The sequence below is a fragment of the Cherax quadricarinatus genome, chromosome 23 (genome assembly GCF_038502225.1).
Source record: "Cherax quadricarinatus isolate ZL_2023a chromosome 23, ASM3850222v1, whole genome shotgun sequence".
Taxonomy (NCBI): domain Eukaryota; kingdom Metazoa; phylum Arthropoda; class Malacostraca; order Decapoda; family Parastacidae; genus Cherax; species Cherax quadricarinatus.
In genome coordinates this window covers 28,580,093-28,591,264 of record NC_091314.1, presented here as the reverse complement: position 1 = coordinate 28,591,264, position 11,172 = coordinate 28,580,093, and the positions used below count along the sequence as shown (strand labels likewise).

Genomic DNA, 11,172 nt, shown 5'->3' with positions numbered 1-11,172 from the left:
TGAGAAGTTGGAATTGGAACTTAAGATGGTTTTTATGCTTGTGGGAGTAATAGTAAAGTTACTGCGAGAATATAGGACGGAAATTAATATTAGTTTATAATACTCTGAGCGCGTAGAACTGAAGTTAATATTATTTTGTTTAAGTTATGTGTAGCTGCCTAACTTGGTTCATTTTTGGTGTGGATGTTCTCTAGTTCCTGCTGGTTTCTTCTATTGCTTTCAAGTAGCTCCTCGGTTTCTTCTTTAAAGGTCTTCCTTAATCTTTTATTACGCTCATTACATTTACATGATCCTCCTGCAGTGCCACACCTTCCTTCTTTAGTCATATTCCTTTGTCCTTTACAATCCTCTTTCTTCTAGTGAAGCTGTGGAACACTTAGGATTCGGTTTTGGCTTTTTAATCCTTTATATTTTTAATATTCTCTGCCTCGCATCATTGTCTTACCAGAACTTTTTAAATTAGCAATTACACTGGAAGATATTTATTGCAGTATTGTTTTATTAGTTACATTATTATTTACTATAACATGGAGGAGTAACTTGCTGCAGGTGTTCTTAGTGGTCATTACACCCTTGTGGTCATCGCTACGTTTAATGGTTATTGTAATGACTTGTCGAGGATCGTCCACGTTTTATGTAGTAATGTTAGTGATACATTGAACATTATTGTAGCGAGGTGTGTATGATAGTTCGGGTCTTGTAGTCACTGTTGTCAGATTTATTAGTTAAGATTTATTGCGATTGTTTATTGCAGTTAGGTTGTCGGAGTGAAGGTTATTGTTATTAGTGTGTGTGACTGATAAATTAAAAAAAAAAAGACGTAAGGTAGCTTTATTTTTTTTGGAGGGGGGGGATCCTGCGACGTTATTCAGGTTATCGGAGAAATTTCTTTCCCCCACCTCCCCTTCCCTCCCTCCCTCCTTACCAAGAAAAACAGTGAAATTCACTTAGACTGATTCTTAGATACATTAGGTAGATTAAATTATTTTAGTTAACGTAAAACTTAACAAGAATATATTAGGTTGCTGTGTTTGGGTGCAAAATAAAAACAAATCTATAAAAAAATTTAATAATTATATTTTGTTATACTGCTTTAAGCATTAAACTAAGAGGCAACCTAGAGAGGTCCACTCCCCCCCCCTCACCTTAAAGGAAACAGAGAAATATAACTGTGGAAAATTTAACCTTAAGTTTTGTGTGTTTTTCTGGGAGGTGTTGCCTCACATGGTAGCCAGCAGCCTGTTATTGCAGCTTCATTGTAGTTGCTGTTGCAGCGAGGAACAACGTTGTTGTTACAGCGAAGAACAACGTTGCCACCATGATGTAGATTTTGGTACTATGATTTGTTCATTATTTATTGAAGTTAGGTTTGGTATTTTGTCAGTCTTGGTGTTTATTTCTACTTGGAAATGTTAAGTCGGTTGCCTTTTGTTATCGTAATGGTCATACTCGTAAGCCACAAGGGTTTTATTGCAGCTGTTTGCTAACGTCTTTGTTTGGGTGTTGTGGTTACATTACTATAAGCACTGAGAAGTTTGTCCTGCACCCTGACACTATTCACATGTTATGAAGCACGTTATTGCACGATATGCTCCCAGTTATTGCATGTTATTGGAGTCATTGCTAGTGACACTATTGCACAGTGATGCTGTTATGTAAGAAACTTGCATTATTTAGTACATGAGCGACAATGTGGCTATAAATGCACTCAGCTTCTTAGCTTTGAGAGAGAACTTTTAAACATTAATTGTTGAAAGGTAACTAAATGTCTCATTGCTGAGTTGAATGTTGCTTATAAGAAAGTCTCTAGCGTTTCCACCCCGAAAATCTTATTAAAGTGTTTGTCAGAAGAAAGTGTCACGTTTATGTTTTAGGGCAATGTGTGGTGTAAATATTATGCAGAAAATTCGGAGTGTGGAAATTAGTAAAAGGTGTGGAGTTAATAAAAGTATTAATCAGAGGGCAGAAGAGGGGTTGTTGAGGTGGTTTGGTCATTTAGAGAGAATGGATCAAAGTAGAATGACATGGAAAGCATATAAATCTATAGGGAAAGGAAGGCGGGGTAGGGGTCGTCCTCGAAAGGGTTGGAGAGAGGGGGTAAAGGAGGTTTTGTGGGCAAGGGGCTTGGACTTCCAGCAAGCGTGCGTGAGCGTGTTAGGAGTGAATGGAGACGAATGGTACTTGGGACCTGACGATCTGTTGGAGTGTGAGCAGGGTAATATTTAGTGAAGGGATTCAGGGAAACAGGTTATTTTCATATAGTCGGACTTGAGTCCTGGAAATGGGAAGTACAATGCCTGCACTTTAAAGGAGGGGTTTGGGATATTGGCAGTTTGGAGGGATATGTTGTGTATCTTTATATGTGTATGCTTCTAGACTGTTGTATTCTGAGCACCTCTGCAAAAACAGTGATAATGTGCGAGTGTGGTGAAAGTGTTGAATGATGAAAGTATTTTCTTTTTGGGGATTTTCTTTCTTTTTTGGGTCACCCTGCCTCGGTGGGAGACGGCCGACTTGTTGAAAAAAAAAATTGGGAGAGACGAGAGAAATGAAGTTGCGGTTCTTGGTGTCCAGTCCTGGAAGATTAGAGGATGCGTGAGAAGTTACCTGGAGAGAATGTGGTGATTGGTGTTGAAAGTGGGTGACTTGATTCTTTCATCAATGACGGATCGAAAGAATTGGAACTGCCCTGTCTTTCCTTGTATCAGCTCTGGTTGCTCCCACTCCCCAAGCACTCTACTATCCTTACGTTTTTCTTTACTCACCCGTGTATGTAAGAATAATAATAATCATGATAATAGTTTGAGGACTTGAGTAACTTAGTTGAGGAGTACATCAGGGTTGTGTTATGTCTTGGTGGGTTTTCATAATCAGTGCAACGTACACAACACGTGATGTATACTGTTGATGCTGCATCTCGTGCCGCCTAGCTTTCATCACAGATCTCAAGAGATAATGCTCAAGTTCCTGAGATGTTGAACGTGTTACTTCTTCAGAGTGTTGCATGTGTGTGACTGTGTTGCTGGGTAATAACTGTGGTGAGTTCCATGGAAGACTTAAGTTTGTGTGTTATTGGCTGTGATGGTTATGGGGCTGTTGGAAAGTGTGGACGATATATTTTGTTCCACTAGTGGTAGTTGTATTTGAATACGTCTGGAGGCTCTACGTCCATTTAGGTTAGCTTAGTTTCCTGTTTAGTTATAAAGTTAAAAGAATCTGGTTGTGTTATTGTAGTAGGAATTAATAAGTTTTTATTGTAGCATTATCTTATGAATGTCGTCCTAGTGTATTTTGTGGTTGTGTTGGAAATGTATTTACGTCTTATAAAGGTGTTGGTATGGTCATTTCAACGCTTGTGAAATAGGTTTTCTTCAGTTTTCAGGAGTAATTCACAAAGCTGAGATCCATGCATGTATTCATGCAACAAGTGACAGTGTTCAGGTGATTAATAGGTTTGGTAGGAATGAGAGAGCGTGAGAGGGGGAGGTGTGGGCGTGGCTGAGCGAGGCCTACTGTACCGCCCACAGATGAAGCAGCAGCCCCTGAGCCCCACCCACTACCAGCAGCCGCCCACGCCAGACCACCCGCCGCCCTCAGCACGCCAGGCACAGATCTCCATCCACGCCAAGATGCAGTGCGTCTCCCGCCCACCCGTGAGTACCCGTCCACTCACTCTGCACCCCCACATGTCTACCCCAACCATCCTGGTGTTCACTGTTGCTTCTTGTGTCGTATTAATGTAAGTTGCTGCACACCTTGGCCACCTCGCCTCCCTTCATCATGGTGATTGGCTCTTGGTCCAAGGAAGTCGAGCTATTCTCTGCTTCCTTGGATCAAACATGATTAACTTCCATTCATGAGACGCTATGTGACCCCTGCGGGTTTAGCACTTGCCCACGGATATTATAATAAGGAAGGTAGCCCAACCTGCACTTCAACCTTTGAAGTGTTTAGTTGTTGCTTATGTGGCCTTGTCTTACTCAACACTGCTCTAAGTGTTCTGCTGTCACGTAGTTGTAACACATAATACCTTGACCTGACCAGAGCATCAAGCAGCCTGGCCTGGGACACCACCACAGACTCCATCATGCCCCGGAACCTTCATCACGTACACCAGAGGTAAGTGCTGTCCAGTCATCATAGTTGCAGTACTGTCATCCAGCACTCGCTCATCCTGCCACAGGAGAGACACTCGCTCATCCTGCCACAGGAGAGACACTCGCTCATCCTGCCACAGGAGAGACACTCGCTCATCCTGCCACAGGAGAGAGACTCGCTAATCCTGCCACAGGAGAGAGACTCGCTCATCCTGCCACAGGAGAGAGACTCGCTCATCCTGCCACAGGAGAGACACTCGCTCATCCTGCCACAGGAGAGAGACTCGCTCATCCTGCCACAGGAGAGACACTCGCTCATCCTGCCACAGGAGAGAGACTCGCTCACAGGAGAGACACTCGCTCATCCTGCCACAGGAGAGACACTCGCTCATCCTGCCACAGGAGAGACACTCGCTCATCCTGCCACAGGAGAGAGACTCGCTCATCCTGCCACAGGAGAGACACTCGCTCATCCTGCCACAGGAGAGACACTCGCTCATCCTGCCACAGGAGAGACACTCGCTCATCCTGCCACAGGAGAGACACTCGCTCATCCTGTCACAGGAGCGACACTCGCTCATCCTGCCACAGGAGAGACACTCGCTCATCCTGCCACAGGAGAGAGACTCGCTCATCCTGCCACAGGAGAGAGACTCGCTCATCCTGCCACAGGAGCGACACTCGCTCATCCTGCCACAGGAGAGACACTCGCTCATCCTGCCACAGGAGAGACACTCGCTCATCCTGCCACAGGAGAGAGACTCGCTCATCCTGCCACAGGAGAGAGACTCGCTCATCCTGCCACAGGAGAGAGACTCGCTCATCCTGCCACAGGAGAGAGACTCGCTCATCCTGCCACAGGAGAGACACTCGCTCATCCTGCCACAGGAGAGACACTCGCTCATCCTGCCACAGGAGAGAGACTCGCTCATCCTGCCACAGGAGAGACACTCGCTCATCCTGTCACAGGAGAGAGAGTCGCTCATCCTGTCACAGGAGAGACACTCGCTCATCCTGTCACAGGAGAGACACTCGCTCATCCTGTCACAGGAGAGAGACTCGCTCATCCTGCCACAGGAGAGAGACTCGCTCATCCTGCCACAGGAGAGAGAGTCGCTCATCCTGTCACAGGAGAGACACTCGCTCATCCTGTCACAGGAGAGACACTCGCTCATCCTGTCACAGGAGAGACACTCGCTCATCCTGTCACAGGAGAGACACTCGCTCATCCTGTCACAGGAGAGAGACTCGCTCATCCTGCCACAGGAGAGACACTCGCTCATCCTGCCACAGGAGAGAGACTCGCTCATCCTGTCACAGGAGAGAGAGTCGCTCATCCTGTCACAGGAGAGACACTCGCTCATCCTGTCACAGGAGAGACACTCGCTCATCCTGTCACAGGAGCGACACTCGCTCATCCTGTCACAGGAGCGACACTCGCTCATCCTGTCACAGGAGAGACACTCGCTCATCCTGTCACAGGAGCGACACTCGCTCATCCTGTCACAGGAGAGACACTCGCTCATCCTGTCACAGGAGAGAGAGTCGCTCATCCTGTCACAGGAGAGACACTCGCTCATCCTGTCACAGGAGAGAGAGTCGCTCATCCTGTCACAGGAGAGACACTCGCTCATCCTGTCACAGGAGAGACACTCGCTCATCCTGTCACAGGAGCGACACTCGCTCATCCTGCCACAGGAACGACACTCGCTCATCCTGTCACAGGAGCGACACCCGCTCGTTCTGTCACAGAAGCGACACTCGCTCGTTCTGTCACAGGAGCGACACTCGCTCGTTCTGTCACAGGAGCGACACTCGCTCATCCTGCCACAGGAACGACACTCGCTCATCCTGTCACAGGAGCGACACCCGCTCGTTCTGTCACAGAAGCGACACTCGCTCGTTCTGTCACAGGAGCGACACTCGCTCGTTCTGTCACAGGAGCGACACTCGCTCGTTCTGTCATAGGAACGACACTCGCTCATACTGCCACAGGAGCGACACTCGCTCATCCTGCCACAGGAACGACACTCGCTCATCCTGTCACAGGAGCGACACCCGCTCGTCCTGTCACAGGAGCGACACTCGCTCGTTCTGTCACAGAAGCGACACTCGCTCGTTCTGTCACAGGAGCGACACTCGCTCGTTCTGTCACAGGAGCGACACTCGCTCGTTCTGTCACAGGAGCGACACTCGCTCGTTCTGTCACAGGAGCGACACTCGCTCGTTCTGTCACAGAAGCGACACTCGCTCGTTCTGTCACAGAAGCGACACTCGCTCGTTCTGTCACAAGCGACACTCGCTCGTTCTGTCACAGAAGCGACACTCGCTCGTTCTGTCACAGGAGCGACACTCGCTCGTTCTGTCACAAGCGACACTCGCTCGTTCTGTCACAGGAGCGACACTGGTTCGTTCTGTCACAGGAGCGACACTCGCTCGTTCTGTCACAGGAGCGACACTCGCTCGTTCTGTCACAGGAGCGACACTCGTTCGTTCTGTCACAGGAGCGACACTCGCTCATCCTGCCACAGGAGCGACACTCGCTCGTTCTGTCACAGAAGCGACACTCGATCATCCTGCCACAGGAGCGACACTCGCTCGTTCTGTCACAGGAGCGACACTCGCTCGTTCTGTCACAGGAGCGACACTCGCTCATCCTGCCACAGGAGCGACACTCGCTCGTTCTGTCACAGGAGCAACACTCGTTCGTTCTGTCACAGGTTTCCTGGTATTTTCTTCATTGCCAATCATGGCCTGTTTACAGTGGAATATCCGCAGCCTCAGGGGTAATCGGGGTGAGCTTCAGATGTTGCTTTCCAGGTTTTTCCCTGTTGGTGCTTGCTTACAAGAACCAAAATTACACTCGGCTGCTTTCCAACCTATACCAGGCTATACTTTATTGTATTCTTCGGATCCTTTCTCAGATGGGACCTTTAATGAAAGTGCTCTTTTACGCAATGATATTCCGTACTGTCAACTATTTGTCCACACCTGGCTGCATTACACTGCAGCCTGTATCCACTTGAATAAGTGGTTTACAATATGTTCTTTATATCTCTCTCCTTCTCGAGCATTTTCTATCCCAGATTTTGCCTTTCTAGTTTCATCCTTACCACCACCATTTCTGTTACTTGGTGATTTTAACGTCCACCATTTCCTCTGGGGGGGGTCTCATTGTGACTCACGTGGCATCCAGTTGGAGGCTTTTCTCGCCTCTCACCCCCTCCATGTTTTAAATACGTGTACTCCCACCCATTTTGATCCTCGTACTCATACTCTCTCTTGCATCGATCTATCAGTCTGCTCTTCCTCCACTGCATTAGACTTCACCTGGTCTGTTCTACCGGACTTACATGACAGCGATCATTTTCCAATCATTCTTTCTTCTTCATATTCACCACCTTTCCGTAGCCCTCGCTGGCAATTTGTTCGGGCAAATTGGGACCTTTACTCGCAACTCACTGCTTTTAGTGAGGTTCCTTCTTCATCCTCCATTGATGAGCTCCTACACCTCTTCTCGACGTCAGTTTATACTGCAGCTTTTCATTCTATACCCCAAACCTCAGGCAGGCATTCTCAGAAGTGCGTGCCTTGGTGGTCTCCTGCTTGTGCTCGTGCAGTACGTTTGAAACGCGCTGCATGGGGCAGGTACCGATACAATAGAACCAATGAGAGACTTCTTGATTTTAAGCAGAAGCCTGCGATCGCTCGCCGTGTCATCCGTGATGCTAAACGCACTTGCTGGCGAGACTGTTTCCACCATCACCTCTGCTTCCTCTGAGTGTAGTCTGGAAAAAAGTAAGGAAATTGAGTGGTAGATACTCTCCTGACCCGGCTCCTGTTCTACGGGTCGCCGGTAATAATGTAGCAAACCCTCTTGACGTTGCCATTGAAATTGGCACTCATCTGGTCCGTATTGCCCAGGGGCTCCATCTATGCCCCTCGTTTCTTTCCTCAAAGTCTGCCAGAGAGTTAGTACCCTTGGACTTTTCTTCTCTCAAAGAAGAACAGTATAATGTGCCTTTTACACTTCAGGAACTGGAGGCAACACACACAGCTTGCCGATCATCGGCAGCTGGGCCTGACGACATTCATATTCATATGTTGCAACATTTACATCAGTCAGCCCTTGTAGTCCTCTTACACCTCTTCAATCTTATTTGGGCACAAGGAACTCTTCCCCAGCTGTGGAAATCTGCCATTGTTCTCCCTTTCCGCAAGCCGGGTACTACAAGACATGATGCCTCCCACTATCGTCCCATCGCTCTTACTAATGCAGTTTGCAAAGTGATGAAACGTCTGGTAAATCGACGTTTAATGTGGTATTTAGAGAGACACAACAGTCTCTCCGCTAGTCAATATGACTTTCGTAAGGGCCGTTCTACCATAGACCCCTTACTACGCTTGGATACGTATGTTCGTAATGCCTTTGCGAATAATCACTTAATTATTGCCATATTTTTTGGCCTTGAGAAGGCATATGACACAACTTGGAGGTATAATATTTTGGCCCAAGCCCACTCCTTAGGCCTCCGAGGCAATCTACCATCCTTCCTTAAGAACTTTTTAACTGACAGACATTTCCGTGTTTGAGTCAATAATGTTCTTTCCCCGAACTTCGTCCAAGCTGAAGGTGTCCCTCAGGGATGTGTTCTTAGCACAACACTTTTTCTCCTTGCTATAAATGATTTGGCCTCTGTTCTTCCACCCAATATTTGGTCATCACTCTATGTTGATGACTTCGCTATTGCTTGCACAGGCGCTGACTCTCATCGCATTGCAGTTTCTCTCCAGCATGCGGTCGACCGTGTTTCCACTTGGGCCACCACACATGGGTTTAAATTTTCCAGTACCAAAACTCACCAAATTACTTTCATTAGACGCTCTGTCATCTCCGATCATCCTTTGTATCTCTATGGCTCCCGTATCCCCGAACGTGATACAGTCAGGTTTCTAGGCCTTCTCTTTGACCGTAGGTTATCCTGGAAACCTCACATTACCTCTCTGAAGGCAACTTGTCACAGCCGGCTGAACCTTCTTAAAACCCTTGCTCATCTTTCCTGGGGAGCTGATCATCGAACTCTACTTCGCCTACATTCAGCCCTCGTTTTATCGAAACTCGATTATGGTGACCAGATTTATTCAGCGGCCTCTCCTGCTACTCTCTCTAGCCTTAACCCCATCCATCACCAAGGATTACGTTTATGCCTTGGTGCTTTTCGCTCTTCCCCTGTTGAGAGGCTCTATGCAGAAGCGAATGTGGGAGTCCACTTGTGGGAGTCCACTTGTGGGAGTCCACTTGTGGGAGTCCACTTGTGGGAGTCCACTTGTGGGAGTCCGCTTGTGGGAGTCCACTTGTGGGAGTCCGCTTGTGGGAGTCCACTTGTGGGAGTCCGCTTGTGGGAGTCCACTTGTGGGAGTCCGCTTGTGGGAGTCCACTTGTGGGAGTCCACTTGTGGGAGTCCACTTGTGGGAGTCCACTTGTGGGAGTCCACTTGTGGGAGTCCACTTGTGGGAGTCCACTTGTGGGAGTCCACTTGTGGGAGTCCACTTGTGGGAGTCCACTTGTGGGAGTCCACTTGTGGGAGTCCACTTGTGGGAGTCCACTTGTGGGAGTCCACTTGTGGGAGTCCACTTGTGGGAGTCCACTTGTGGGAGTCCACTTGTGGGACTCCACTTGTGGGACTCCACTTGTGGGACTCCACTTGTGGGACTCCACTTGTGGGACTCCACTTGTGGGACTCCACTTGTGGGACTCCACTTGTGGAACTCCACTTGTGGGACTCCACTTGTTTTTTCACTCTTCCTCAGACAACGATATGTCGGTGAGAGTCATCTCACTCGCGGCCACATGTTGCCAGGTGCTCCTGCCTCTGTGTTTGTAGCTTGGGACACAACACTCATAGTGGAACACAACACAACACTCATAGTGGAACACATTGTTAGTTTTTTCCTGCTCATGGTTTTCATAATGGTCAGAGAACTTTGGCTAATTTTAGGAGATGCCTTTGACATTAATATTTTTTTATTTTGGTAACTGATGCTGGTTGTTTAACTTGATATGAAAGTATTGATGTTGTACGTGTGTTGTATGTGCATTGTACGTGCGTTGTACGTGTCTTGGTAGGTTTCATTGTTTATTGACTATCTTCGTTTTTAGTGTGAGTATGTAAGTTATTGATAATGGCGCCGAGTGACACACTCAACTGTCTCCGTAAATATCACACCTGCTGCTGCCGGAGATGGGCTAGGTAAATATGGACACCAATAGTATCTAACTAGACAATGTGGCTAAATTTCACTCGCCATGACCTTTATCAATCCATTGGCTTTATAACGTTCCACGTGAATGAACCCTAGCCATCAATGTCGCAGTAATTGTTGTTGTTCATTGACTTAGCAAATTATTTTAAGTTGTTGTTCTCGGCGTTTTGTTATCTTGGGTACAAGTGGTAGAATTGCTGACAAAATGTTAAGTAAAAGGACACAGATGCAACTAATGTGACATTTTATTGTGGCAACGTTTCGCTCACTGGCTTGAAGCTCCTGGAGAGCGAAAAGTTGCCACAATCAAATGCCACATTAATTGCATCTGTGTCCTCTTACCTAACATTTTGTAATCATATATAACTTTCCGTCTTTATTTCTATTTTTGACATTCTTCGTTTTCGACCTGTTCTTATACAGTCAACTTTTTTTTTCGACTTGTATGCTGAAGATTTTTTTTCTACGTAACCTATTATAGTTAATTTATGGTCTAGTAACCAAATTTAACTAATTACAAAATAGATCACCTCCAATAAAGCATAAAGGTGAGCCTTTCTGCGCTAAGAGAAAACTGGGAACCACCAGGAAGCCTGAGGAATTATAACAGTGAAATGCTGACGTTTATATTGTAGTGCCACATTCTACCGCATTATTCACTAACACGGGGCTGACCTCCCAGCTCAAGTTTGTTGCTATACTTATTTCCTTGTCGTTTTCCACATGATTACGATATATGTGCAACACCTGGGTTATCTTGTGCAGTAATGATAACCAGGTGTTGCACATCAATACATGTGCAACACCTGGG

General features: G+C 46.9%; 1 protein-coding gene across 7 annotated transcripts in view; it reads left to right on the top strand.

Annotated features, from left to right (window-relative positions):
* Window positions 1–11,172, top strand: part of LOC128685727 (ankyrin repeat and SAM domain-containing protein 1A) — a 368,909-nt gene that overhangs the window by 80,868 nt on the left and 276,869 nt on the right. For 5 of the 7 annotated variants that reach the window (XR_011392360.1, XM_070088036.1, XM_070088034.1 and 2 more), the window contains one exon: window positions 3,528–3,653. The exons of the other annotated variants lie outside the window; for them this stretch is intronic. Coding sequence is in view for 4 of the 5 variants with exons in the window: in XM_070088036.1 (XP_069944137.1) it covers window positions 3,528–3,653 (126 nt within the window). In the remaining variant the exon portion in view is untranslated. The remainder of the gene's footprint in view (window positions 1–3,527; window positions 3,654–11,172) is intronic. 7 annotated transcript variants of the gene reach the window in all.